Source organism: Syngnathus typhle, linkage group LG5 (genome assembly GCF_033458585.1).
Source record: "Syngnathus typhle isolate RoL2023-S1 ecotype Sweden linkage group LG5, RoL_Styp_1.0, whole genome shotgun sequence".
Classification (NCBI taxonomy): Eukaryota; Metazoa; Chordata; class Actinopteri; order Syngnathiformes; family Syngnathidae; genus Syngnathus; species Syngnathus typhle.
This window is the reverse complement of record NC_083742.1, coordinates 17,436,723-17,464,563: the sequence shown is the minus strand read 5'-3', so window position 1 is coordinate 17,464,563 and position 27,841 is coordinate 17,436,723. Positions and strand designations below refer to the sequence as shown.

At 49.3% G+C, this 27,841-nt stretch overlaps 2 protein-coding genes and 1 long non-coding RNA gene across 8 annotated transcripts; 2 read left to right on the top strand and 1 right to left on the bottom strand.

Annotated features, from left to right (window-relative positions):
* Positions 1-759: 759 nt before the first annotated feature.
* Positions 760-14,055, top strand: LOC133154381 (protein unc-13 homolog B-like). 3 transcript variants are annotated; one of them, XM_061279034.1, is made up of 32 exons: positions 760-888; positions 1,024-1,243; positions 1,319-1,546; positions 1,974-2,115; positions 2,193-2,362; positions 2,644-2,759; positions 2,841-3,004; positions 3,236-3,389; positions 3,873-3,941; positions 4,131-4,220; positions 4,419-4,559; positions 4,710-4,975; positions 5,186-5,271; positions 6,991-7,117; positions 7,191-7,287; positions 7,656-7,799; positions 8,321-8,398; positions 8,469-8,546; positions 9,058-9,093; positions 9,207-9,242; positions 9,340-9,369; positions 10,290-10,316; positions 10,562-10,650; positions 10,717-10,854; positions 10,925-11,048; positions 11,361-11,405; positions 11,468-11,539; positions 11,646-11,793; positions 11,866-11,922; positions 12,153-12,233; positions 12,308-12,467; positions 12,581-14,055. In XM_061279034.1, exons 1-32 carry the CDS (start codon positions 817-819, stop codon positions 12,861-12,863), a joined length of 3,768 nt encoding a protein of 1,255 aa, XP_061135018.1. In that variant the 5' UTR covers positions 760-816; the 3' UTR covers positions 12,864-14,055. The 3 variants fall into 3 exon arrangements, with proteins under 3 accessions (XP_061135018.1, XP_061135020.1, XP_061135021.1); XM_061279036.1 differs by lacking the exons at positions 9,207-9,242; positions 9,340-9,369; XM_061279037.1 differs by lacking the exons at positions 9,058-9,093; positions 9,207-9,242; positions 9,340-9,369.
* An 850-nt stretch (positions 14,056-14,905) lies between these two features.
* Positions 14,906-26,013, top strand: rusc2 (RUN and SH3 domain containing 2). Of its 4 annotated transcripts, none has more exons than XM_061279031.1 (13): positions 14,906-15,037; positions 17,782-19,387; positions 19,829-20,255; positions 20,689-21,231; positions 21,556-21,729; positions 21,809-21,970; positions 22,087-22,163; positions 22,227-22,401; positions 22,474-22,579; positions 22,645-22,691; positions 22,857-23,745; positions 23,860-24,024; positions 24,610-26,013. In XM_061279031.1, the coding sequence occupies exons 2-13, from the start codon at positions 18,005-18,007 to the stop codon at positions 24,875-24,877; spliced, it is 4,416 nt and encodes a 1,471-aa protein (XP_061135015.1). In that variant the 5' UTR covers positions 14,906-15,037; positions 17,782-18,004; the 3' UTR covers positions 24,878-26,013. The 4 variants fall into 4 exon arrangements, with proteins under 4 accessions (XP_061135015.1, XP_061135016.1, XP_061135013.1 ...); XM_061279032.1 differs by having other exon boundaries at positions 19,826-20,255; positions 22,890-23,745; XM_061279029.1 differs by having other exon boundaries at positions 19,826-20,255.
* LOC133154523 (uncharacterized) lies at positions 15,699-19,858 on the bottom strand. Its single transcript, XR_009714486.1, has 2 exons — positions 19,739-19,858; positions 15,699-16,988 (listed from the first exon to the last, which is right to left on the bottom strand). It is a non-coding gene; the product is annotated as an uncharacterized LOC133154523 (long non-coding RNA).
* Positions 26,014-27,841: the final 1,828 nt, after the last annotated feature.

Below are 27,841 nucleotides of genomic sequence, written 5' to 3'. Positions count from 1 at the left end.
ATTGAATACATGTGAATTAAATTGACCAATGAAATTAAACGGGATATGTTGTCCACTACAGTGCGGCAATGCTAATCGTAAGTAGCTAACATAAACAAAAACATATCTATCCATAAAGACAAAAGGTGGAAGCAACTAGAAAGATCTTTTGGAAAAATATGAATAAAATACCAAGAAAACACAAAAGCCCGTTTTTTGAAGCTGCTTGCTCATGTGTAACCTTTGATTTTCTTCCTCCTCTTCCTCCTCCTCCTCCTTCTCTTCTGGCTTCCAGGCTATGGTGAGTAAAGCACATTTCTAGTAATTGTTGTGTTTTGAATGATGTGGGATGAGCTCGCACACTTTGTGCGTCCTTTGAAATATTCAGCGTGGGGACGCCCACACTTTCGCTCACAAACAAAACAAAGTCATATGAAGCCATAGAAGGAAGGGTTTGGAGTGCCCGGAGAAACCCCACGCAGGCACGGGGAGAACATCCACACAGGGAGGGCAGGAGGTGTCATCGAACCCGCACCATCTGAACCGAAAAGCGGACTTGCTAACCAGTGCTCCACCGTACTGCTGTAGACAAGATTTGGACAATTTTGGGCCAAGCCCCCTCACTATGCTCCTGTGAAGGAGGGGCGCAGTATGAGTTTGGAAAAATACCTTAGCAAGCAGCCAGATGAAGACAAGACGCAACACGTGTAGAAGTGGAGGGGTAATCGTAGGCTGATCAATTAAAATATCAGCTGACTGTCATCACGCGACACTGCACCGTAATCAACTATTTGTGTTGTGGATTTGAAAAGCTCATTGGCTTCATCTTTTCAGACCATGCTGCAGTCCAGGAAGGCCGGTCTGTCCCACACGTTGGCCATGAGGAGCTCCCTCAAAGACAAAGAGCTGGTGGGTCACGTTATCGATTCGTGTGACGTTGTCGTGCCGCAAGAGGTCGGCGACCTCTCGGATTGTTGCCACAGTGAATGCAAAGGAGGCTCATGATCACGGAGTCACAGGTGACTGTTGGCTGTTTCCCAACAGAAGGGCCACGTGTACAAGAAGACACTTCAGGCTCTCATCTACCCCATCTCCTGCACCACTCCGCACAACTTTGAGGTGTGGACCGCCACCGCGCCCACCTACTGCTATGAGTGCGAGGGGCTGCTGTGGGGTATCGCCCGGCAAGGCATGCGCTGCGCCGAGTGTGGCGTCAAAGTTCACGAGAAGTGCCAGGAGCTGCTCAACGCCGACTGCCTGCAGCGTGAGTGGAAAGAGCTTCTGGGGCCAAAATTCAAACCGAGCCTCCTCGTCAACGCATTGCCACCGTCTTCCTCAGGAGCCGCCGAGAAGAGCTCCAAGACTGGAGCGGAGGACCGGACTCAACACATCATCATGGCCATGAAGGATCGGATGAAAATTCGCGAGAGGAACAAGCCGGAGATCTTTGAGGAGATTCGCCGAGTGTTCGACATTTCCAGGACGCTCCACAACCAGCACATGAAGACCATCAAGCAAAATATCCTGGACGGGACCTCCAAGTGGTCAGCCAAGATCACCATCAACGGTACGGTCTCCTTTTCGCTCTCCTGAGCCCGATGACACTTTGTGATATCTGGCAGGAGTCGAACCGCCCCCAAGCAGTAGTTTGTGAGCGCCGATACGCCATCTGCGCACCGGGCTCAGCGCTAACCCAAACCACTTTGGCTTACCGCCACCTCCCGCGCATCCAGGGTGCCACTGTTACCACGGCAACCTGGCACGTGGCAGTATGCAGTGGCAGTGGTTGTTGCTGTGACAACCATCACACCTTGTCTGCGTGGTCCGTCAAAGGCGGAGATGTCAATCTGAGTTTTTCCATCAAAGACGCTGAAATAGTTGCACAAGGTTGCTCAGGAAGCAGGCGCATTCAACGTCTTTGAAAATAATTGACGAATTACCAATTAAGGCAGCCATGCAGTTGAAATGCTCCTGCACTTCCTCTGGTGCGTTAGTTGTGAGTGCGCAGGGGCTCCAGGCCAAGGACCGGACCGGATCCAGTGACCCATACGTCACCATTCAAGTGGGCAAGACCAAGAAGAGGACCAAGACCATCTACGGCAACTTGAACCCGGTCTGGGAGGAGAAATTCACCTTGTGAGTTTGCACTTATCCATTCTTCATCAGCGATGTTTGTTTCCAATCTTTTTCGAGCTCTGCGCCGTCTTTTTCAGCCAGTGCCACAACTCGTCGGACCGCGTGAAAGTGCGCGTGTGGGACGAGGACGACGACATCAAGTCGCGGGTGAAGCAGCGGCTGAAGAGGGAGTCGGACGACTTTCTGGGCCAGAGCATCATCGAGGTCCGAACGCTCAGCGGCGAAATGGACGTCTGGTACAACCTGGGTACGGATGTTTTTTGTTGTCAGTTCATTGCAGACTTAATTTTGCAACAAGAAATGTGGCATGCCTGTCGTGCGTGCACCCACAAGAGATCTCAAAACGCCATGCTGATAAAGGCGGGGCTGAGCTGAGCTTGGCTGGAGGGCACTGTATGTCCAATACGAGGGAACCAAACACTGCACAGTCTCCACTTCCCTCGCTGCGGGCTCGGACGAGCACTGAGCGCTTTAGCCGTTAGCTTGAGATGCACTGCCAGTTGTGCCTTTTATTTTTGTTTTTTCCAGAAAAGCGAACCGACAAGTCAGCGGTGTCGGGTGCCATTCGCCTCCAGATCAGCGTGGAGATTGAAGGCGAGGAAAAGGTGGCGCCGTACCACGTGCAGTACACCTGTCTCCACGAGGTGAGGCCTTTGCTCCCCATCTGGGTAGGGTGCTAGGTGGGAGAGGCTCCCACTTCATCATCTTGCACTTCTGTCCGGCAGAACATTTTCCACTCGGTGACGGACGTGGAGGGCACCGGCACGGTCAAGTTCCCGGTGGCGCAGGGAGACGACGCCTGGAAGGTTTACTTTGATGAATTGCAGCAGGACTTGGTGGATGAGTTTGCCATGAGATACGGCGTCGAGCCCATCTACCAGGCCATGACGTAAGGCTACCGTCAATCTTTTACATGAGGTTGTGGAAGGTGACAGTTGAGGTCAAAGTCGTATCTGGTTGAAATAAACTTTGAACATACAATAAGTGGTAGCAACACAGTAGGACAGCTCTCAGAGCAGACAATGCTCAACTAGCAAATATTCAGATTTTTTTTCAATTTGCAAGTCAGGGCACTGCCATATTTGACAATGTCCTAATTCATGTGTGTGTGTGTGCTCAGCCACTTCTCGTGCTTGTCGACCAAGTACATGGTGTCGGGCGTGCCGGCCGTGATGAGCACGCTGCTGGCCAACATCAACGCCTTCTACGCGCACCCCAGCGCCACCACCCCCAACGCCTCCGCACCCGCCAGCTTTGCCGCCTCCAATTTCGGAGTGAGTGGCATAAAAGTCGCGGTTAAGGTGGAATGACGGAGCGCTCCCGCCGTGATCTGGGAACCCCGCCTGCTGTTTGTGGTCCAATTACTTGCACACTCACACTGGGCGCGACCTGTCTGAAGTTTAACCAGCAAAAATAGTGAAATTGGCCCATCCTGTCGAGCCTATTAGCAAGTCCACCTTCAAAGATGGCGGCAGGAGCTGGCGGAGACCACCACCAGGGAGTCCTGGCCTTGAAGCAAGTTGATGGCACTTTTTTCAAGGGGGACTGCGCCACTAAAATTGAACTTCATGTTGGCCCCAAGGTGCCAGATAATGTCGCGGTTCCAATTGTTTTATCCTGACATAAATGCTTGTTGCTAAGCTAGCCACCCGATCAAAGGTAAAGCTTGATAAATACAAATCCAGACATTTGTCTTGTGTAACAAGGTGAGAAATTGTGCTCGGGACAACCATTTTGGTATTTTGTCTCTCTAACAGCGGGATCGTTTTGTCAAGCTTTTGGATCAGCTCCACAATTCCTTGAGGATTGACCTCTCCATGTACCGAGTGAGTGTGCGAACCTTGGAAAAAATAGATGCCACGTACATTATGGTAGCCAAATGGCTTTCGGGAAGGCGTTTCAATCTTTCAAAATATGTAATACAGTAAAAATAAATATATCCTAGTTTTGTCCTCAATTTGATGACTTTTCTTTCATTTTTTTGGATGAACAAAAACACGCATATATGTCCTCAGAATAATTTTCCGGCAAGCTGCAAGCCCCGCCTCCAGGATCTCAAGTCCACGGTGGACCTCCTCACCAGCATCACCTTCTTCAGGATGAAGGTCCAAACTCAATTCCACGCATTGCGCTTTCTTATATTGCCATACTAACAGGCCCTTTGTCTCATTCACTTAACGAGTGCATCAGCAACACAAAGCAGAAAAATTAACCAAAAATCTTTTTTTTTTTTTTTCATGTGATGGATTGTCGGGATTATCGATGCAATACCGACATGGCGTGTTCTTGTCCACGCGGTCCAGGTTCTGGAGCTGCCGAGCCCCCCCAGGGCGTCGTCGGTGGTCCGCGATTGTGTCAAGGCCTGCCTCAACTCCACCTATGAGTACATCTTCAACAACTGCTTGGAGCTCTTCAACCGCCAGTTCCAGACCGCCGCTCCCACCGTCAGTAAACGCCTAACCCTCGCAAGCTTTTTATTTTGCACGCAGACGCAGCACAAAACAACATCCAAACGGCACATTCACTTGTCTTTATGTTCAGTATGTACACAAGGATTATTTACTCACAATCGACGCTTTGTTTTTTCCTTGCAGACTGAGCCAGAAAAGAAGAAGAAGAAGAAGAAGAGGGAAAAAGTAGAGGGTCAGGAGAAGGAGGAAGAAGAAGAAGAAAAGGAGGAGGAGGAGGAGGGTGAAGAAGAAGAAGAAGAGGAGGAGGAGGAAGAGAAAAAAGAGGAGAGCCAGGCACCAGAGGAGCAAGGCCCGAGCATTCAGAATCTGGACTTCTGGCCCAAACTCATCACGCTTATTGTGTCCATCATCGAGGAGGACAAGAATTCTTACACGCCCATCATCAATCAGTCAGTCTTTTTCTTTTGTTTTGAAAATTCACCTGCTGCAAAGCTTTCACATCATCTTGCACTTCTGTCTGGCAGAACATGGTGAAGCCTTGCAGCAGTGGAAAGACAAAAAATACAAATCTGGGTTTTTGCTGTGTGTGTTGTGTGTGTGTGCGTGCAAAGGTTTGAGGACTCGGTATAAAACATGTAACCTCTGTGGGTTCCCTGTAGGTTTCCTCAGGAGCTGAACGTGGGGAAAGTCAGCGCTGAGGTGATGTGGACACTGTTCACGCACGATGTCAAGTACGCTCTGGAGGGTACGATTTTGTGCTAGCATGTGTGTTTGTCCATTCCTAAATCCGTCTCGTTGTTGTTGGTTTTTGACTTTGCTGCGTCCGATCTTTTCTTTGACGATCTTTGGTGTTTCTCCAGTTTTGGCTAAAGGCAGTCGCTATCGCCGGAACGTCGGTGAGCGTTGCTTGTTAGCATTGTTATCGTGTTAGCCGTCAAGTGATTGTCTAGGACATATTCGTACTGTAGGCTAGAAAACACTTTGTGGTCTTGGATTTTGTTTTTTGTGGAGATTTGGAGATTTTTTTGGAACCGCTTGTTTTTACTGTCAAGAAGGTAACCACAGGTCATATTCAACCCTAGAACCCTCATCTCTTCGAAGCGTGTCAATGATCAGGTTGTTAGCGTTAGGTCAATTCTTAAAAGAGGTCACGGAGGTGAATATTCTTACTAGAAACTGTACCCACCTGAAGGGTGTGTTTTAAAATCATTTTCTTTCCCTTGAGCTTTGCAAAGCTTAGTATTCCATTATTTTTACTGTATTCCAACCCTCGTTTGAAATAATATCCGGCAACGTAAATGTTGTGACGTCAAATTCTGATACATCCGGCTTGGTACTTTCTTCAGTCAGCATGTATGCTAGCATACTGCCTGGTGGTGTGTTTCTTTTTGACCAGTTTTCATTTGTGATTGTACCCGATAAAAAGCTGTCCTGTAATATTACATATACAATATTGCCATTTCTTAGCATGTTAGCATACAATTTCTATTTGTGCCTGATTAAAGGGCGTGGTGTAAATTCCAGATCCATCCCAATTATGTCTTAGCAGACGCCGATTGTTAGCATAGCAATAGTTAGGATTCCAGTTCAAGCACTTGAGTCCACGAAATCTTCCCAAATTGCAAGCCTACCTGTTTAGCAGTGGTTAGCTTTTCCCTTGTACGCTTGCATGGCAGTTCATAATGCAGGCTAGTCTTGGTGTTAAATTTGTGTTAGCGTTTTTTTTTTTTTGCTGCTGCTGCTGCTGCTGCCTCACCGCTTTCCTCCATCAAGTTTATCATCAAGTCACCAACAACATCCTTCTTTTCTTCTCTGCTGTCACTGTTTTTGTCTTTGTTTTTTTTGCCATTCTGTCACCATGGCAGCTGCAGCTCCCAGCACCTTCCGCATCCGCAGAATATACTTCCCGGATGGTAAGACCACAGATGCAGATATAAGCAAGATGTCAAATCATTGTTGTTAGATCCGAAGATGATTACCATCGTAGCGAAACGATCAAAAGGAAAAGAATCGGTTGATTGCTGATCATGTCTGTACGGGAATGACGTTGGTAGTAGATTTGGGAAAAGGGATTTGCTGCTAAGTTTTCAAATAAAAGGTTGTTGGTAAGTTAAGGAAAGAGGTGATTGCTGGTAGTTTAGGAAAGAGGGGTTGCTGGTAAGTTCCGGAACAATGAAGGAATTGCCGCTTCACTCTGGAAAGCGTTGATTGGCGGTCGAGTGAAGGTAGATTTTGAATGTTGGAATTGCTGGTAAACTGAAAACAAGGGATAGGAAAGGAAATGGATGTTGATGGTAAGTTAGCAAAACGTGAGGTTGCTGGTAAATTTGGAGAAGGTCATTGCTCGAAGGTTAAGGAAGGCGTGGTTGCAGGTGAATTTAGGAAAGGTGGGTTGGTTCACTGAAGTTTCGCAAGTTCGACTGCTGGTAAAATTTGGATACTGACGTGACTTTGTGTTCCCCAGAGCACAATCATCATCGTCTGTGCAAGCTTTCAGACTACATGAACCTTCACTTCAAGGTCAAGTGGCTCTACAACGAGTACGTGTCAGATCTTCCCGCCTATGCCGACGCCATTCCCGAGTACCCTTCGTAAGACATCCGTCTCGCCCGTGTGGATCAGTCACACGTGTGTCCGCATTTGACGGCTTATTGTGGTCTCCAGGTGGTTCCTGCCTTTCGTTCTGGCTTGGCTGGCTGAGAATGAGGATGTTTCCATGGACTTTATGCATGGAGCACTGGAGAGGGACAAGAGGGAAGGAGTAAGTCAACACACACACACTTTTTTTTCCTAAACTTACCAGCGAGACCTGCCACCAGCAATCTCCTGTCCAAAGCATACCAACCTCCCCAAACACTCTCCTAACTTTTCCAGCAGTCCTCCTTTCCTAAACCTCCCAGGTACCACCTTTCTTCAAATTTAGCTTCACTTCCATTCTCGGAAGCGCCACAGCAATTAACGTTAATTCGTGAACAGACCAGCAATCACCCTAATTCCCAAATTGACCAGCAATCTCCCCTTTTGCTAACTTTACCAGCAAAAATAAAAATCAATAGTCATGACTTTTGAAAAAAATATGAATTTTCTATTATCTTCTCCTTCCCGTTGCTTCTTTTGGATCCTCTCCAGTTCCAGTCGACGTCGGAGCACGCGTTGTTCTCCTGCTCGGTGGTGGACATTTTCACGCAGCTCAACCAAAGCTTTGGGATCATCCGCAAGCTGGAGTGCCCCGACCCCAGCGTGCTGGCTCACTACAACAAACGATTTGCCAAGGTGAAGATGAAAGTTAGACGAAAAGATTTTCATCGTCGTAGCGTGTTTCTAGCAAAAATGATCATTGCCAGTGTCGATTATGGTCGTCGTCGGATCCAAACCTCGTGAAGTGATTCCAATCGTCATAGTTGAAGGATAATTGTCAAAACCCAGGATTACTCTCACGACATTACATTATTAAAAGAAATAACATCCTAGGATTCTTATTGTCACATTTGTTATCCTTTGAGACTGATTGCTATTAGTTATGTTTTATACAATTATTATTATTACCATGATTCCAGATGTTAGGAAATGCGCTTTATAATTAAAGCTGTGTTGTATTGTATTTTAAAGTGTTACGTCAAAGGATTATTATTGTCAGAGTTGTTAGAACAAGTATTATCGTAGTAGTTGATCAACGGATGATCATCGTACTTTGAATGTCCCACGATCCTTCTGGCGCGACCTGGCCGCTCGCCGTGCTAACCTTTGAGGCTAAAGGTGTTTTTATTGGTCCGGTTTGCTCCTTGTCTCTACAGACCATCAGCTGTGTGCTGCTGCAGTACTGCGCCCTGCTGGCCAAAAACTTTCCATCCTACTGCGGCAAGGAAAAGATCGTCAGTACCCAAACGCGGCCGTCGGAAGTCGAGCGGGCGTCCCTCACCTTGTCTTGTGTTTGCCGTGCAGCCCTGCGTGCTGATGAACAACATCCAGCAGATGCGAGTCCTTCTGGAGCGGACGTTCGAGTCCATGGGAGCAAAGCAGGTTGGCAGAGAAGCTTCTCTTCCGTTTCGCGCAGTAATCTTGCCTTTTTAGAAAGTTGCCCACCTTTTGATGCTTTTCAATCTGCTTTGAAGACCTGTGGGCTGACTTTTCAGTGTTTGGTTTTCTTGGCAGTTCACAGTTGAGGAAGAGAGGGTAGGTCCCTTCTTTCGAGATCCCCCCCTTTTGCTCCCTCGCGGTCATCGTTTCTTGAGCCGTGATCAAAAATGTATCGTTACGATAATTGTCAACGCAAATACCAGATTCCCAAATTCCAACCTTCCTTTCTTTAACCTATTAGCAACATCCCTGTACCAGCGATCGCCCTTTCCCTTATTCACCAGCAATTCCATTCGTTGGAATCTGCCAGAATGCCCTTTTTCCGAACTTGCCCCTGTTGTGAATGTTCCAGTCCCCTTCCCCAAGCTCACCAGTAATCTACCTTTCCATTAGTGATCAGTTTCCCTCCATTTCATGAACTGACATGTTCAATATTGATGCTTCTTCACAAAAGTTGGAGAAAGAGGAAGAGGAGGAGTTTAATGATGAGGTTGGTACATATGTGGCCTGGTGACGTGATCGCATGACCCTGCCTCCTTGGTAGAGGGCGTCATTCATATTTGTTTGTTTTGGGTGTTCTGTCTTGGTTGTTGCCCCGTGCAGCCCAACAGTGACATGGAAGGCGCTGATAATGACGGGGTGGGTATGCTATGCTATGCTAAACACTTTTCTGTCTATTATTTTGTGCTTTTATCATTGCTTCTTTTTGTTAATTATGATTTCATTTTCGACTCAGTCGGCCTGCTCGGACTCGGAAGGCTCGGAGGTAAGTGGCGGCTGCCGTTTTTTTTAGCTTGAACGCGGTTACCATTTCGGGATAATCAGGGCAAAACGGGAAGTAGAAGTGAATCCACATCCCGTTTGTCACTTTTTGCCCAATCTCTGTTCACCTACTCGCTCTCGCTCAGATGGACAACAAGGACAAGGAGGACAAGGTCCAACTGTGTGTGTGTGTGTGTGCCTGTATGCATGTGTGGTTCTGTGTGTCTGTGAGCGTCAGCGTGGCCGTACGTCTGTACATCAACATGATATCTAGACTACCGTTTTTTTCCATGTATAATGCGCAAAATCTAACTAATTTATTGTCCTGAAATCTGGGGTGCGCATTATACATGGGTACACGTTTTCTTTTTTTTATCCGGATATGATACGGAGGCCGCCATTACAGATGCGCTTTCTTCTCTGCTGTTCACTTCAAACACGCTCCATACGAACACAACGCTCTCGTATCAGACGCTTGCTCGATCACCTGCTCGTTTGCTGTCACAATGTACCCTAGACAAATCCGAAACATTTCTTCGCTATTGCGTATGCTAGCGCATGCGCAGTGATACTGACCGGCAGAATAACATCCGGTTGTTCCCAAAGATGATCTTTTTTCTGAAATAATTTTACGTTTACGGACTTAAGTAGGAGTCAAAATTTGGGTGCGTATTATACATGGGTACAGGCTTTTTTCCAGCATCGACATGCCATTTTTAGGGTGCGTATTATACATGGGGGCGCATTATACATGGAAAAAAACGGTAGTGTAAATGTGCACCTATGTGTCTCCTGGAATGTATTTGAATGTATGTAAGAGTTTGTTTGTTTGTGTGTGTGTGTGTCAATGTCTATTGTGTATGTGTGCCTCCGTGCGTCTGTGCATGTTGCGGTTTGTGACGTTTGTGCATTGTGTTGTTTCAGGCTGAGAAGAAAGACAAAGAGAAGCAGGTTGGTTGTTTTTGTTTGCGTGTCACTTTGGCTTCCTCGTCTTGCTCCTTTGTGCTTTGACGCCTCTGCAAAGCGGATTGAAAAGTAGACAAAAGGTGGCGCAAGGGTGGGCGGACATCCTTACCCACCTCGGAGGTCCCAGCGTGCCCGAAGCTGTCACCACTTCGACCCTCACAGCAGGGTCATTTTTGGATATCGGCCTTCAAATTCAAACCCGCGTGTGTGGATGCGTGCGTGTGCTGTAGTTGGACACGGAGGCTGCTGACATCCTGAACGAGCTGCAACTGCACCTCAACGGCGTACTTGACAACTTCAGCGGCGTCTTTGCCACGAGGTAACGCTAGCACCCACACCCACAGAGGGAAGCGATTGTACCAGGCAACGTTTTGTCTTCTATCAGTTTGCAGGCGCGCATCAGCGCGTGCATGCGGCAGATGTCGGAGCTGCTGTGCCAGATGAAGGGCCCCCCGAACCCCGACACGGCCGAGGGTGACGCCGACGCCATGTTGAGGCCGCTCATGGACTTCCTGGACGCCAAGTACGCGGACTCTGTTACGTGCCTTTCTGTCCGACAGCTGGCGTTATTTCATACTCGTGCTTGCGTGCAGCCTGAGCGTGTTTGCGGACGTGTGCGAGAAGGCGGTCCTCAAGAAGATCCTGAAGGACTTGTGGAAGGCCGTCCTGAGCGCTCTGGAGAAGAACATTGTGTTGCCACAGAGCAACGATAGTCTGGTAACAACAAACGGCATCCCACACTTCGCAATTTGAGCCTGGCCCTGTTTCCAAACCATAATCCAGGCAGGAAACACTACTTTGAAATGCTAATCCTTGTTGGAAACCCAAATGATCAAGACCAAATCCCTTAAAACTAGGGGTGGGCGCTATGGTCTTAAAAAAAAAAAATCGATTAAAAAATCGACTATTTTACGATATTGTAGAATTTCTCTGCTGCCTTTCCTGATGGCAAGTCAAAACCTATTTGCTGTCATCAGCTAGGCTGAAATATGATAACAAAAATGATCGTTGTCGTCATCATCATTGCAGGGTGCGCAGATCTTCACTGCTGCCAAAGGACTCTCCAACCTCAAGGTAGCTCACTTTACAATGATGATGATGACAACAGCAAAGACAATGATGAGTTTGTGTTTTAGGGCGGCGGTGAGGCTAAAACGCTGACTCCCAAGCAGTGCGCCGTGGTGGACGCGAGCCTGGAGAGCCTCAAGGTGGGCGGAGCCGTCCAGTCAAATGACCGGGTCTTCAAACAAAGGCCTGGCTTTCGGACTAGTTGAGGAATTTGAATCGAGAATAATCTCCCTTTCTGTTTTGCAGCAATATTTCCACGCTGGCGGAAATGGCCTGAAGAAATCTTTTGTGGAGACAAGTCCCGAGTTGTCGTCCCTGCGTCAAGCTTTGTCGCTTTACTCGCAGAGCACGGACGCCCTCATCAGGACTTTCGTCACCACGCAGCGGGAACAAGGTGGCCGCGGTTGCGCTCGCCCGCACGCGTGGTGCGTGCAAACACCGTTAACGTACGTGCGTATTTTCCTAGTGCACAACGGCACGGGCATCCGAATCACAGCCAATGAAAAGGTTCGACCTGATCGAGGTGAGCTCCGAAGCCCCGCCTCCGCTGACGTTGTTTTGTCCATCTTGAATCATTTTGATGAGCATTTCAAGCAGACAAAGTTAAGCTTTCAAAGGCTGTAGCTTTGGGTTTCAAGCCCGAATGAGTCCGGCTTAGGTGTTTAAGTCAAGGCTACAGTTAAAAACAGAATCAGGAATCCAATTAAGGGGTCGAGACTAGGGCTGGGTTTTGAAAACGTGTTTGTGTTTAAGGCTCAGGAGTGGAGAACCCAATCGGCGAAGTGGTGCTGCAGGTGGACCTGCTTGCCAAGGAACGCAAAGTCGGCGTCAAAGGTGACTCCCGCTCCGGTTGCATTTCAGCTGCTGATGTTGTCATGGTTACCCACGGTCGCCGTATCGCCCGTCAGTGATCGGCGTCAACGACCTGCGCTGGCGGACGTCCGGAATGTTCCGCCCCTTCGTGGAAGTTTCTCTGCTGGGGCCGGCGCTGGCTGACAAGAAGCGCAAGTTCACCACCAAGTCCAAGAACAACTGCTGGAGCGCAAAGTTCAACGAGAGCTTCCAATTGTCAGTGGCGACATCGCACATGACGTCACGTGACATATACATCCTGTGCAAGTTTCTCTTCCTGGTGTCCATGAGTCTGTTTTCCACTAACGCTCCTTGTCGGTCCTCATCAGCACGTTGGGCAAAGAGGGAGTCGAGTGCTACGAGTTGCAGGCCTCGGTCAAGGACTACTGCTTTGGGCGGGCCGATCGCGTGGTGGGCGTGTCCGTGCTGCAACTGCGCGACCTGGCCGGGCGCCGCGCCTGCGTCTGCTGGTGCCCCCTGGGTCCTGCCGTCCACGCCGACCAGACCGGCACCACTGTGCTGCGCATCCTGGCCCAGCGGCCCAATGACGACGTGGCCAAGGAGTTCGTCAGGATCAAGTCGGAGTCGCGGCCCCCCGAGGAGGGCAGTTGAACGGGGAACCGGATGCCTTCCCAATGTGGTCTGCCAAAGGCCCGAAACGAGGACTGGTCTAGAAGTCTGGAGAACTATTGTGTGTTGGGACTGCAGCAATTACTTTCGGCAAGTCCAGGAACTGCAATTACCAAAAACTAAAAAGCTCCTGTAACTTGAGGTGGGCTGGAACATTCAATACCGTCATGTCCGCATTCAGGCCGAGCAAATTTATTACATTCTTACAAAATGCAAATTCTGTTGTTTACAAACATTTTGATTTCTGTTGTCAGAAAAAGCTAAACGCTAGCTTATTAGCTTCAATCTGTGCTCTTACGTCTCGTACCTTCAAGGGCGAGCGTTTTGCTGCCATTTTGTCGGTGGAAAATAACGCAGTAACGCACGAGCGCTTTGAAATGTCATTTGATGACAAAGAAAGGATGAGTTTCCGTTCATTGCAAAAAAGAAAGAAAAAAACAACGTCCGTCCCGATGAGTTGGCGGCTAGTTGGCGTACCTTTCTTCACTCGGTGTCCTTAAACGTGGTGCTTGACGACAATACAAAAGGCGGGGCAGCAAATTGTTGTTCGTGTCACGTTATGTACGGACACGAAGCGACATCCCGGTTTTCTTGCTCCCTTGAATTCAAACTGCGACGACCGCTGCCAAAACAAGGGCAAAAATTCAACTCTGACTTTTCAAAGTGTATCGGTGCACGTTTTGAGTTGGATTTCAACCCGTGACGTCAGTTAGGCCAACTTTCCGTGTGTGTTTACAATGTGCCAAGTAATCCAAGAGCTCGCCTTGGATACACGTCTGTACATACGAAGGGAAAGAAAAAGCATGTACAAACCTGTAAGCCCTTATGCCATGTATTTAATGTGAATTATGTATGTGGGCTGCATGGCTCAGTGGTAGAGTGGTTGTCTCACAATTCAAAGGTTGTGGCTTTGATCCCCAACGTTGGCGACCTTGTCAAAGTGTCCTTGAGCAAGACACCTAACCCCTAATTTGCTCCTGGCAATGCCTTGTGTGGCAGCAGCCTCCCATTGGTGTGTGTGTTAACGGGTGAATCGATTGTAAAATGCGTGTAGATGAAGTGCAGTCCATTCATCATTTACCATGTACAAAGACTGAGCAACATGTAATCAGGCCATTTGACAAATTGCGTGACAGTGGACTAATGTTTTGTACATAAAATATTTATGAATGAAGTGTGGTTTAGTCTCTTCTTTTAAAGATAAAAATGGAAATAGCATTGATCTGTTCTTGCTTATTGATATTTTATGGCTAAGTATTGCGCCACCATTTGTTCAAATGAACATTCCAAAAGGCGAGTTTCTAAATACGGTGAAATATCTTTAATACATACACTACAGTACTGTATAAAATTGTTACCGTATTTTCCGGCCTATAAGGCGCACCGGACTATAAGGCGCACCTTCAATGAATGGCCCATTTTAAAACTTTATCCTTATATAAGGCGCACCGGACTATAAGGCGCACCATTAATGCATCATGTCAGATTTTTAATCCAAATCAAATCATTCTCCATTTTATCTTTTTTATTTCAACTTCAGACGGAAACAAATTACTTTATAATCATAAAATAATGATCCATAGTCTTTTTGAGTCATGATTCATAGTCTTCAGCGGGCCACTTATGATTGATTTCATGACACAATGCTTTGGGCCAGTTTGAATTTAGGAATTTGGTCCATATATAAGGCGCACCGGGCTATAAGGCGCACTGTTGGTTTTGGAGAAAATTTTAGGTTTTTAGGTGCGCCTTATAGGGCGGAAAATACGGTACTTATGCTAATCACTCTTGATTACGTTGTAGTTTAGAATTCCTCTCATACAGCACCATCAGGTGTCAAAATGCAGAAAATGACAATAAATGATCTGTCACCACTATTATGTATGTTTTAAGGCACGTCTGTCCTTTCGGGTTATTATTAGTATTATTAATGATGACATTAGAATCATCAGGCAAGGCGGAAGGCAAAGTGGATGTCATGATGCGGGTTAGATAAGGCGGTGTCGTCACCGCGCATGCGCAGTGTGTGTATTCCGCCAAATCGACAAGAAGCATTTTCGTCGTCGACGTCGTCTTTGCACGGGCTCCCGCACTCGTACGTGCATGAAACGCCAGGACGCCGGACAGGGACCCCCACGTTTACCACCGGGGACAAGGTGACTGTTTTGAATTCGTCGTCGGTGATAGAAAAGGTATGGAGGTTTTGGGCGGTCCGGCCCCGCAGGCTTGTCGGCTCATTCGTACCGAACCGACGACGCCTCCCTCAGCCTCCTCCTCAAATATTCTTTTCACCACATTCATCCATCCATCATCTCGTCTCGTTTTATCCAGCAACATTTCTCGTGGCTGGTTTCTCATTGAAAAGACAGCAGAGTTCGTTTCTGGGCTGTGCATTTCGGGATTTAAATATATATATGTACATCTATCGCATTGACACAAAGGAACGTTTGTGTCGGTCTTGCCAGTAACAAGATTTTGCCGTGTTTTACGCATAGACAAGAGATGATTGGGCGTAAACACAGATTTAGTTTCTATTGGATGACGATGTTCGATAAATGACACACAAGAGGCCCAAGACCTCATTTGATCATCACATATTGATCCCGACATGACAGAAACAAACAGCCGTCAAGCTCCACACACAGAAGCAATGACTAGTATTTCCGCTGCCTTCCTTGAAAATAAAAGTCTCGTTCGGTTTCTGACACGTATTACCAGTCTTAAAAATATTATTGACATGAACTATACTACAAATGCATCCCACATGTAATTAGCTATAATTTACTCAGCTTTCATTGAGTTGTAGTGTGAGTATACTTTTTGTTTTCTTTTTTTTTTTTTTTTAAATTAGGACGACAAACTCAATTCTTGGGGATGTTCACTGTGGTACTTCGATACTGCGAGGCAGAGGGATGTCGATTTTGGTTAATGCTTGCGTCCCTGGACACTTGAGCAGCAGCATGACGGCACTCCCTTGATATGTAAACACAGACCGGTGCAACAAATTGACATCAACTAGTCAGTTTGTTGCACCGGATGAACGTGACAAGCGTGACGAATGGCGGAATGGGAATAGTTGGTGAGAGTGGCACCTTGGTGAATTCTGCCAGTTGAAAAGAAGTGAAAAGTCTGGCTTGCTAACGACTGCGGCTAGTTGACAAGTTTGGCCAGTGTGAGCGAGTATGACCAGTGCAGCTAGTCTGCAGGCGCACCTTCCGTGAATCTTCTGTGGTTAGCGTGATGTCTTGCAGACAGTATAAAGATGTGTTTTAGTATCTACCGTTTTTTTCCATGTATAATGCGCAAAATTTAACTAATTTATTGTCCTAAAATCTGGGGTGCGCATTATACATGGGTACAAAAAAAAAATTATTATTATTTTTTTTTTTAAATCCGTATATGATACAAAGACCGCCATTACAGATGCGCTTTCTTCTCTGCTGTTCACTTCAAACACGCTCCATACGAACACAATGCTCTGGTATCAGACGCTTGCTCGATCACCTGCTCGTTTGCTGTCACAATGTAACATTTCTTCGCTATCGAGTTTGCTAGCGCATGCGCAGTGATACTGACCGGCAGAATAACATCCCGTTGTTCCCAAAGATGATCTTTTTTCTGAAATAATTTTACGTTTACGGACTTAAGTAGGAGTCAAAATTTGGGTGCGTATTATACATGGGTACAGGCTTTTTACCAGCATCAACATGACATTTTTAGGGTGCGTATTATACATGGGGGCGCATTATACACGGAAAAAAACGGTACTTGCGTTTCTCCTCACATTATGTAACAGGCAGGATGCACATATTTTCTATTTTATGAGGGTGGCCTGTTGTCTTTCTAATTTGCTTCAGCTGCTGCATGTCGCCCCGCCACCCTGGGTATCCACTTGTCGCAGTCATGCTAACCGAGATGCTAGCCCATGACGGCTAGCGGTCAACTCTTACATAAGCCTTGCTAAGCTAATCTACTTTAGGGAAGCAAACCAGCGTTGTTTGTCAAACGTCCATCCAGGTCACGGGCATCTCTTGACCGGCGTCTCTCTTGTTGTGTGTCGCTAGTTGACGCCAAGTGCGACTCGTTGACGAAAGCGTCGGCTTGGTGCTTGTGAAGCAGATAAGAAAGACATGTCGATAAGGTCGACTGGTTGTCACGAGAGAGACAAGTTGATATGCGCAAAACAAATGTGTCGACCAGAGATAAGAGTTGATCTGATACTTGATCTGTGCAACTAGTTGGTGCGTGAGACTAACAGTTGACCTTTGCGACTTGTTTTCAAGAGATGGGTCGAGATCACATTACACCCAATCAGATTCATTGACCGGTGACACTAGTTCACGCGTGCAACAATTTGACCAATCCGACTTGCCGATGCTTATGACTCTGTGATGGTCGTTCTACTAGAGGTGCGACGAGCTGACGAGGGGGACGCGTTGACGCCAAGTAGGCCGTATGTTGATTGTCTAGCTCTTATTTAAACGCGAGGTAAGAGCACCAGTTAAACAAACCACCTTTGGTCAAGTAAACATGCCTCAATCCATCCATGTGGATTTTCTCTCTGCCATACACGAAGCAGGCACCGTAGAGGGTTGATTAGTATTATCATAGAGGATTATTGAACGTGTGAGTGCTCATTTGGATTGAGCGGCCTTTCTTCTTTTGTCTCCATCGCACAAAGACATTTCGTAGTTCGAACCAAGTCTAATACAAGTGATAAGAATTGAATTGTACGTCCCGTTGACCTGAGGACACCCGGACCTGGCCTGAGGCTGCAGCCACTCACCTTGACATTTGGACTTTTGCCACCAGTTGACAACTGGATCCAGTCGAGTTCTGCGCGCTGACGAAAATAAATTTGACTATAAAGTAGTAACACGCAGTCTTTTTTTGTCTGCAGATGTCGTTCTCCGTCTCTGACTTTGTGTTCCGTGCTGACCATAACCTCGACTTACCCACCCACTCCCAGCGGGGTCGCTGAGCTGCACCCGGCCTGCCGCCGCTGAGCTGCACCCGGCCTGCCGCCGCTGAGCTGCACCCGGCCTGCCGCCGCTGAGCTGCACCAGGCCTGCCGCTGTTGACAGCGCAGGCTCGTCTGATTCCGAGCGTGTTGCTTCTCCGCCATGGACGGCCCCCCTAAACTGTCCGGCGAGACCCTGATCGTGCACCACATCCCCCTGGTGCACTGCCAGGTGTCGGGGCGGCGGCGGGGGGTTTGCGGTGTCGGGAGTGGCTCTCTAAAGAGGGGCAACCCGTTCAGCCCCCCGGAGAACTTGGGCCTGAGTCGCACCACCTCCCTTCCGGAGAGGGACGTCCTCCAGAGGGAGGCGCTGCTCTACAGCAGCCTGATTCAGACCTCCGCTCAGAACACGCCACCGGAGAGGAAGGGCGGCGGCAGCACGGCTAGCGACGACTCCTCGTTCACCTCCAGCATCTCCGACGAGCAACTGGTCGCGGCTCACACGATACCCCGGGTCAAGACCAGGAGCCGCCACCCGATACGCTGCAACCCATTTCTGGTCAAGACTGACGACGAAGAGTATGAGGATGAGGAGGACGACGAGGACGACGACAACCTGGCCGGCTATCTCGAGGACTCCTCCTTTCACCTCCACGGCCTCGCCGAGGGCGCCTCGCCGCCCTTCTGCCTGCGCGGCCTGAACTTTGCGTCAGAGTCACGCTATCGGAATGGCGCGAGCCAAAGCTCAGACCCGCCGGAGCTGGGCCGGCGGCACGGCAGCAGCGGCTCCAACATGTCGGTGGACTGCGGCGAGCACGAATGGGAGGACGACGAAGACGAAGATCCTCCCATGCCTTGTGGCATCAAGACGGGCTCCTACTCCTCAGGGTCTTTGGCGCAGCACTGCTCCTGCTGCACCGTGGCCCAGAACCTCTCCCAGGACTTCCCCGATGCCTTCCCAGAATGCCCGCGAGGCTACTGCAGCGACTCGTCGTGCAACAGCTCGGACGGCGTGCTAGTCAATTTCAGCACTATTTACAACAAGATGAACAATGGCGTCCCCGAGAAGCCAGGCAACCTGAACAGCCCTGCCGAGCGGCCCTCTGCCATTGACCAGCGGGACCCAATAGAGGGCGCCTTTTACTTGGACCTCCTCACATCGCCCACGGAGCCTCCGCTGGCCTTCTCGCTTGGCCGAGAGCCTTCGTTGTCCGCCTACTCCTCTTGCTCGGCGGAGCACCAGGCCGCCGTGGAGCTGGACGCCAACTGCAACTCCTTCTGTCCGACGCCCGCAGGCGGGGACGTGTCCTGCCTGCAGAGTCGGGCCCGGTTGGTGGTGGCCAGCCAGAATTACTACAAACTGGTCACCTGCGAGCTGTCATCCCAGTCTCCGCCCAGCCCCGCCGGATCGTCCGTCCACAGTGGCTCAGAGGAGCACAGCAGGGGCAGCCCGCCATGCTCCACCCAGCCCAGCGAGTACTTCCTGTTCCTGCAGAGGGCCAACCAGCAAGTGGAAGATGAGGGGGAGGATGAAAAGTCAGTGACGGTGAGCCCTCGGTTTTCCTTTGACAGTTGTAAAAGTTGATTCATGCGTGTGTTGTTTTCCATCATCTTTTCATTTTGAATTTGCATTCAGATAATCTAATTTGTTATTTTTCCATGTTGATGAATGTACAACATGGGCATATCAAAGGAGCAGTAGCAAGCAAAGAACAAATAATCATCTTCTGCTTTTTCTTGGTCTGCTGACTGTTACCTGGGATTTTTTTCCTCCCCGACTGAGTATGCATTTTATTTTTGCGTCTGTGACGCTAAGTCGCCACATCTGCTGCGCTAAATCTTGGAGCGTGACTCAAAATCATGTCACATGAGTCCGAGCGCCATTTGCCATGCGTACCTTCGTTGTTGGGGAAGCAGATGGAGTGCAGCGGGCAGATTGGTAAACAGAGAAGGTTCCTCAATGCCTTTCACGCTCTTCTTCCAGCAGCCTGTGGCGGCTAAAGAGGATGAAGACGAGGAGGCGGCGGACGAGCCAGACGCCCCTGCCGATCTCCTCCAAGTGTACGTCAACGTGTCGCCCCCGCAGGACGAGCAGGACGCCGGCCGACTGCGATCCCGCAGCTACGACCGCAACCTGGACAAGTCGCCGGGACCCCACCCGGGCTCTCTGGAGCGCATGCTGAGTTGCCCCGTGCGCCTCAACGATGGGGGCGGCGCTCTGGCCGAGCCTCCTCCTGCACCGCCGCCCCGGGTCACCTCCTTCGCCGAGATGGCCCGCAGCAAGCGGCGGCACGGCAGCTCGCCGTCCCTCAAGGCAGATCCCTACTCCTCTGGCGAGTTCTCGCCCAGCCGGGAGGGTGACGCCGCTGCCCCCGGTTGTGGCCAAGACGCCACCCGGGAGACGGACGTTGAAGGTGTGTCTTGCGCGCTGCCTTCCCGTCTTCACTTGCATTCTTCCTTCCCCCCTTTCTTTCCACCCTGGTTTCCTCCCCTCCGTCTTCCACCGTTCTCACTGCCACTTATTAACTTATTATTACTCTGGCAGCCAATGTCACTGCGGCTATTTCTAGCGATAGCAGCACTAGGGCCTCTAGACTGATAAACATCTTGCGCAACACTGCGAGGCGGCTCACAGGCACAAATGTGTGTGTTTGTGTGTCTTTGCGTGCATGTTTTTACACACGTGTGTGTTTATTGTGTCTGAGCAGTGGTAATGTTATTTGGCTAAGCTAATGAGCGTGTGCTTTCTGTTAGCTGACGACATTGCTTCAATGACAATTATCTTAGTTTATATGAACAAGTGAACAGATTTAGATTCAGCAGTGGTTTTTGCTCTCCTTGATGCAGGCAGGTCCTCCAGCTGCTCCGACGTCCATCCGGCTGTGGTGCGTTACGGCAAAGACCAGCGGCCCACCTCCCTCCCCATCCAGCCCTTCACCTTCCACCACCAGCTGGCTCCGAAGCCCCCCCAGCCTAAGCCCCTGCCCCACCTGATGACCGGCTACGTGTCTGGCATACAGGCCAGCTCTGGCTCCGGTGACGAAAGCGAGGAGCGACATCGGGAGGTCGTAGCCAGAGCCGCGGCTCCCCCCGGCTCCGTCCGTCCGTCGCCCCTGGGGAGTTACTCCCCAGTGCACCTTCAGGAGGAGGCCGCCAGCAGCAGGACCTGCTCCACGTGCACCCCGAGCCCCCCGGCCCCTCACAACCTCTCCCGCTGCCCACATAGCGCGGTGCGCACGGGGCCGCCGCACTGCACCCCTCCCCCCGCTGGCCTTGGTGCGAAGAGGGGGGTGGCGCCCCCCACCCTGCCGCGCCTGCACGGGGACGTTGTCAGCCCCCTGGGGTGCGTCAAGACTGGAAGCCTTGTGGAGGGAAGCAGGATGCAGAATGGTCAGTTTCACATCACTATAAAGTAGCTCTGCCAAGGAGAGATTCTGTTTGTCCAAACTGGAACGTGAAAATTATTGTAGGAATGCCAATCCACTGACAAAAAAATGAGATTGATTATGAGAAAGTAACATGTTGATGGTTTGAAAATGATGCCAAATTGCGACTCTAACACTAAATTTAACTAATTTCTAATTCTGTTGTTTGTTTTCTGGACTTCCCTTGGACTTGCAACGTTTTCTTTCTTTTCATCACCTTGATGTTTGTGATGATCTCGTCCCGCCTTATTCTTACTGTTCTTCTTTCCTCCTCGCACTCGTCTGGCAGCGCACCACCTCTCCCCCCAGGCCTTAAAGTGGCGGGAATACCGACGTCAGAACCCTCTTGGCGGCGAGAGACCGGCTGGCATCTCCTCGTTGTCAGATCCGCGGCGTCCTCCCCGACGCAACGTCTTCGATTTCCCTTCAGCTCCCCGCTGCCGGCCGACGGGACACCTTCACGGTACGGTGTGGGTCACGTGACCACCTACTTCCTGTTTCGGGTGTGTAATTGGGAATCTGTTTTTCTTTTGAATCTTCAGTCAAGCAGATGCAGCAGAACTTGCCCCCAGATTACCTGTCTCTGACTGAGAGGCCGCCCGAGGAGTTCTGCCTGTCCCCGGATGCCTCCGCAGCTTCATCCTTGTCCTCTTCTTCCGCCGCCTCGCGCTCACAGTTTGCCGTCAACATGACTCACAAGAGAGGTTGGTGAGCGTGATTGAGTCTTTTTGGGAGCATTGAGAAAAGACACCTGTGTGCCAGTTAGGGTCTTAAAAGGCAAACTAAATGCTGACATTGCTGCGTTCCGGACTTTTGCCAGGTTTGGTGAAGGCTGTCAACACGGCAGTCGATCTGATCGTGGCTCACTTCGGTACGAGCCGAGACCCTGACGTCAAAGTAAGTCCAACACGTCTGCGTTGGCGTCAGTCTTTTGATACTCATGCGGATTTTGCATTCCAGGCCAAGTTGGGCAACAGCTGGGTGAGTCCCAACGTGGGTCACCTGATCCTCAAGTATTTATGCCCGGCGCTGCACGAGGTACTGCAGGACGGCCTCAAGGCCTACGTGCTGGACCTGATCATCGGACAGCGCCGCTGTCAGCCCTGGAGCCTGGTGGAGGCCTCCACGCAGCTGGGTAAGGACCAACCAGGCTCCCTCTAGTTGTTTCGGAGAGCCCTTAACCATGTTGGGTGTTTTTGTCGGTCAGGTCCATCCACGCGCGTCCTCCACAACCTGCTGATGAAGGTGAACCAGTTCTCGGAGCTGACGAGCCACAGCATGAGACTCAACGCCTTCATCTTTGGTCTTCTCAAGTAAGTCCTGCTTCTCTTTGTTTTATTTTGAGCCTCTCGTTCATCTCGTCGCTCTTCTTTTCCAGCCTCAAGTCTTTGGAGTTCTGGTTCGGTCACCTCCTGACACACGAAGGTAAGTTTACTTACTTTTACCTGCGGAGCGAAAAAATAAGGAAGACGGGAGTACGAGTAGTTGAAAAAGTCCAAAACCTAAACGTGGCCACGGCAAAGTGGAGACTGCGGAGTTGTAGCTGCGCATAAGTGGCAAGATAAGAAACATGTCTCCTCTTTGATGCAGCACCCTCTACATCAGCCTCTCCTTTGGTTCCAGACATCATCGCCGCTCACTACAACACCTGGGGCCTGGTCCCGCTGGCTCAGGGTGCGTGTCAGCAGCTGTTCGGCGAGCTCCTTCTATTGCTGCAGCCCCTCTCGCTTCTCCCGTTTGACCTGGACCTCCTGTTTGAACCCCGGCTCCTGGCGACGGGGCGCGAGCAGCAGAAGCGGCGCAAAGAGCTGCTGCGCTCAGCGGGACAGTCCACCACCAGCTCCACCCTGCAGCTCATGAGGGGCTGGGGTGCCGCCGTCGGGGACATGGTCACCGGGAGAGAGAGGGTGGCGATGAGGCCGGATGGCACCTGGCCCAGGACGGAGGCCTCCAGGAAGGAGAGTGTCCCGGTGGGGGTTGCTAACGGGGCCGAGGACAGAGTGACGGGTGGCCAGAGGATGAAGGGAATAGGGCAAGAAAGTGAGGAAAAGGACGTAGGGAATTATCCCCTGAGGAAGCACCCCGCAGCCACGCACGAGGGGCGCCAGCGTCAGGACCGCCAGGCTGGATGGTGGTACCAACTCATGCAATCCTCCCAAGTCTACATTGACCAGTCCGCAGAGGGTTCCAAGTTTGTCAAAACGGACAAGCGCCGGACGTCGGGCGAGCGCCGCCCTTGCCGGCTGCCGCCCCCCAGGGAGGGTGCAGTGGAGGGCGCCGAGTCTGGCTCTGGGGGACGGCCCTCCTGGATGGGAAGCCCGCCCGAGTCGCTCCTCAACCAGGAGGTGACAGCGGTCCCAAGTCCGGCGACCAAAGTCCAGCCGGAGAGCGTTGGTCAGGGGCTGCGCTGGGGGCGGCTCTTTGGGTCGGCGACCAAGACATACGCAAGTGAACTCAAGGCTAAAGCTCAGAAGAACAGGTACTATCAAAAGAGATCTAAATTCAGTACACCGGCTAAGCTAATCACGCTCGTGGTTAAGCCGTGGCACGCGTGTTTCAAATGAACAAAAAGTCCATTTGTTGTATTTTACAGGCTGCCGTCTGGCTGGCTCGGTCTGGACTCATCGGTTTTGGGCCTAATGGCGCAGACTATCGGTGCTGGGGGCAGCCAAAAGGTAGAGGCGGCGCCCGCCAGGCCCCCGTCCGGTGTGGTTTCACCCAACGAGACCAATGCTAGTGAGACTAAACTCTCAACATGGTAGGAATCTTCAAAAGCAAAAAGTCGCTTCAAACAAACACGCAGCAGTTACCTAGTTATGAAATCAGCGATGGGCATTGTCCTTCCACCCTTGAGTTTTCCCGCACGGACGGAAGATGGCCAGCTCTGTGAGCCTTTACCTCAGAACTCCACGAAAACAGGATAGATCCTGAGCCTCGGATGGCAGTTTTGCAAATCTTCTTTTTCACGGAGCTGTTGTCCTATCCCCAGAATTTTCAGAACCTAATTTGCGGGTCAGCTTCAACCTCCCCGATTTTGCCCACCCATCTAGACCCGACCTAACCTCGACATGTTACTTGGATCTTCATAGTTTCTTTGCTTGAAACCTGTCGTTCGCCTTTGCCGCTTCACACGGTACAGGGCCAAAACGGGACAATCCCATAATCGCAGAGTTGAGAGTTAGGGATTTGTTTTGACGTTTGGTTTTTAAATTCACCTAAGGTCCAGTCGCACGTTGCTGTGAAGCAGGCCTTGATTCTACCTCACCAGCCAAGAGAATCCCCTGTCAACTGTCGCTGCCTTTTACACAGTGATGTGGCTCAAGTTGTTCTTTTCCTCCTTCAGCAAAGTGCAAGCGTTGTGCCACCACATCGCCACAGAGACGGGACAGCTCAGCTTCAACAAAGGCGACGTCCTACGAGTGCTGAGCAAGGCGGATGCCGATTGGCTTCTCTGTTCCACGGGCGCCGCTCGGGGCCTGGTGCCCATTGTCTACGTCTCGCTCTGCAGCACCGGGGAGACCCGGGATGCCAGCGGCTCCAATGGTAGCGGCGGTGCCGGTGGCGTCTGCAGCGCTGGGAGTTCCGGTGATGAGTCTGAATCCGGACAGTGAAGTCCCTCCGCCCACGGTGAACAGGAAGTGCCCTCCATTGACCCACGTGAGCATGCAACCCGCCAAATAACCAAAATTCAAAGACAGCAACTGGACTGTGATCATGTCACCAATATTATGGTTATTATTAATATTATGATTGGGAGATATCGATACACCAGGTTGGACTTGCTGTCAATCACTCCCATGTGTGGAGGTGGATGGGGCCATCATGTAATGTTGTGACATTACTAGAAGATGCAGCACAGGGATGGGCATCAAATGGATGAATACGTAATCATGTCTTAAATCACTGTAGTCAAACCGATAAGAATTTTCTTGGCTCTATTAAAGAAACAAACGCGCATCCTGTACATCCTGTAATGTCAATGGAGTTAGCCCCTGTAGCTTAGCATGCTTTGCTAAAACCATTGTCACGCTAACTACCTACGACGGAGTCTAGTTGCTTGCAACAGATTTGGACCTGGCGATCCCTCAACAAGTGTCTGAATGTTCTTGAAGCACTATTCCAAGCTAATTAAAGCGCTACGGCAGAACGCCTGACGTCGAAATGACTGAAGTCGTACAAACGTTCACAATGAAGGAGACAAAGTCCAGAGTTTGTTAACATTAGCTTGCCTGCGCTTTGTTTGCAATTTACTCTGAAGGAGTGAGTTTTTTTACATGTTTGATATTTAAGACCGGGAGCCAAAAAAGATGCCTCTGACATCACGAAGAACTTATTTTTATGCCCGTAAAATAGCACGGTACCCTGAAACATTGGCCAGTTGACAATTTGACCCAGGATCTAATTATTTCGACGTTGGTGTTTCCGCCATATATTCCGGTCTTGGCTCCCCGCTGGTCGCCCGGTTGTCATAGTCGCGGCTCAAACTAAGTTTTAGCGAGCTTGGGTCCTGAAGAAAAAGAAGGGAAATTTGCACTGTTTGGACACTTTATTGAGGGTGTTAGACTCTTTGTCTGCTTTTCTTGTACAGTTGAAACTATTTAAAAATGCCAACAGTATTCCAGTGTAAATACGTCGTTTGCTATCCGTTAGAAGATTCCCCCAACCTGTAAATCTCTACACCATCTTCCCCTTGTGCATATGTATGATGCTAATCAGCTAATGTGGCTAACTAAAGTGCTCTTGTGAACACGTGACTCCTGTGTGTGTGTGTGTGTGTGTGTGTTTAGAGTAGAAAAGGAAGACATTTTGGAGGCAACAATGGTATGTGATAATAGTAAAGAAAAATATTTTACTGAAAACAAATTGGCACTTCTGTTGGAGCAGATTTTCAGGCAATACCGAGACATTTTTTTTCTTTTTGTAAATGTAACAAAATAGTAGTATATCCTGAAAATGTCACCATCTTTGGTTCTTTTCAGGCAGACATTTTTTCATCATCCCACTCACCTGTGCTATTGAGTCCAAAAGTCCAATCCACGTAAATTCTGCTCTTTAAAAAAAAAAAAAAAAAAAAAGTCAAGTCCAATCAGATTGCATGTTCTGGCAGCACTGTCACGCCTTTGATTTTAAGGCAAAAAAAGCGTGTGGGGGGGAAACAGCGCAGCCAGCAATGATGCAAAAAACATTGACGAATGACAATAATCAAGTTTAACAAAACCAACTTTTCAACCGGAGGGTCATAATATAAAGCTATGGAGGTTTATCCATACTTTTTCAACTTTCAACCTGAGAGTCATAATATCAAACAGCTGTAACCAAGGGGACAACATTTTATTGGTTAACGACAAGTCACATTCTCGAAGTTATCCAATGTCACTCGTGCGGGACACCCAAACAGGCCGGAACCTGCGAAAGAACAAACAAAAATGTTTAGTTTGTGTCGCAAATGACAAAGAACACGGTTCACTTTTTGAATTTGTAAAACTATTTTGACCCAAAGTCAAAAGTGAGAAACCCTTTCATTTTGGTACTTAACAAAGCATTCAAATGCTTCAGTCTGCGGCCCACCTTGTAGTTCTTGTTCCGGCAGAATTTCTTGAGGCGGTCCACTTTTCGCATGGCGTTTCGCACGTTAGGCGCATTGGTGGCAAAGCAAAGCTTGGTTCCCTTTCTGCACACAAAACTGAACCACGACGTGGCCTTCACATCAAGATGTGTTTGCCGCCGTTAATGTCAAGTCGCAGAAGCCAAACTCACACAATGGCGCTAATACGGCAGCCGGAGCCGGCGATCTGAAGGCGGTAGTCCACCAAGGGCAATTTTTCCGGGATTGCCACACCGTGGGCCTCCAAGCAGCAGTCGCTGGGCATCTGGCCGTGCGACACTGACGACAAAATGAAAGGAAAATGCCATTACGAAGAGCAAAAAAAAAAAAAAACAACATTACCGTTTTGAGTTGGTATACAAGTGAAATGTTCAATACATTAATAGTTATAATCAAAGTCCAAATTCAATTCTCTATCAATTGGAACAGATTCATTACAATTTCTATTCATCTATTCATTTACTCTAAACCAAATACAAAATAAATGTACCAGTAATAACGCCATGTTTTACAATTGAAGTAATTAACACCCATTCCTATTTTAACCATCTATGATCATTGCAATGCATCTTTGAATGAAGCTGAAAAGCTCTGAGTACAAGTGTCCCTAATATACTGACCCGTACAGCAGCAGGAGACAAGGATGAGGACGAGGAAGAAGCCAAGGAAGTTGTGCGGATTCATGACTGCGCCTTCTGACCGAAAAGGAGACCTGGCGCCGGCCTTTAAATCCTCTTTGGCACCAACTTTCACTTTCACTTTTTTGTCTTGCCCCCTCCACCGAGCCTTCAAGGGAAATTTCCGACATTCGTCTCGTAACTCATTAACAGCATTTAAATTCTTTCGAGTAATAATATGACAACCATCAAATGAACCTTATCTTGTCAAAACAATAAATGTGTCTGGTGTGACCGCTCACTGATCTAAACACTAGACATCCAAATAGGGGTGTGTAGACTTCTTCTAGCTA

What these genes read in the sequence shown, in the direction of transcription:
- rusc2 (XM_061279029.1), top strand. Translation starts at nt 18,005, where the DNA reads ATGGACGGCCCCCCTAAACTGTCCGGCGAGACCCTGATCGTGCACCAC. An exon ending in CAACATGACTCACAAGAGAG is followed by an intron (nt 21,971 to 22,086) that starts GTTGGTGAGCGT and finishes GACTTTTGCCAG; the next exon opens with GTTTGGTGAAGGCTGTCAAC. An exon ending in TCACCTCCTGACACACGAAG is followed by an intron (nt 22,692 to 22,856) that starts GTAAGTTTACTT and finishes TCTTTGATGCAG; the next exon opens with CACCCTCTACATCAGCCTCT.
- LOC133154381 (XM_061279034.1), top strand. Translation starts at nt 817, where the DNA reads ATGCTGCAGTCCAGGAAGGCCGGTCTGTCCCACACGTTGGCCATGAGG. An exon ending in AGCCAAGATCACCATCAACG is followed by an intron (nt 1,547 to 1,973) that starts GTACGGTCTCCT and finishes CTGGTGCGTTAG; the next exon opens with TTGTGAGTGCGCAGGGGCTC. An exon ending in TTCAACGAGAGCTTCCAATT is followed by an intron (nt 12,468 to 12,580) that starts GTCAGTGGCGAC and finishes GGTCCTCATCAG; the next exon opens with CACGTTGGGCAAAGAGGGAG.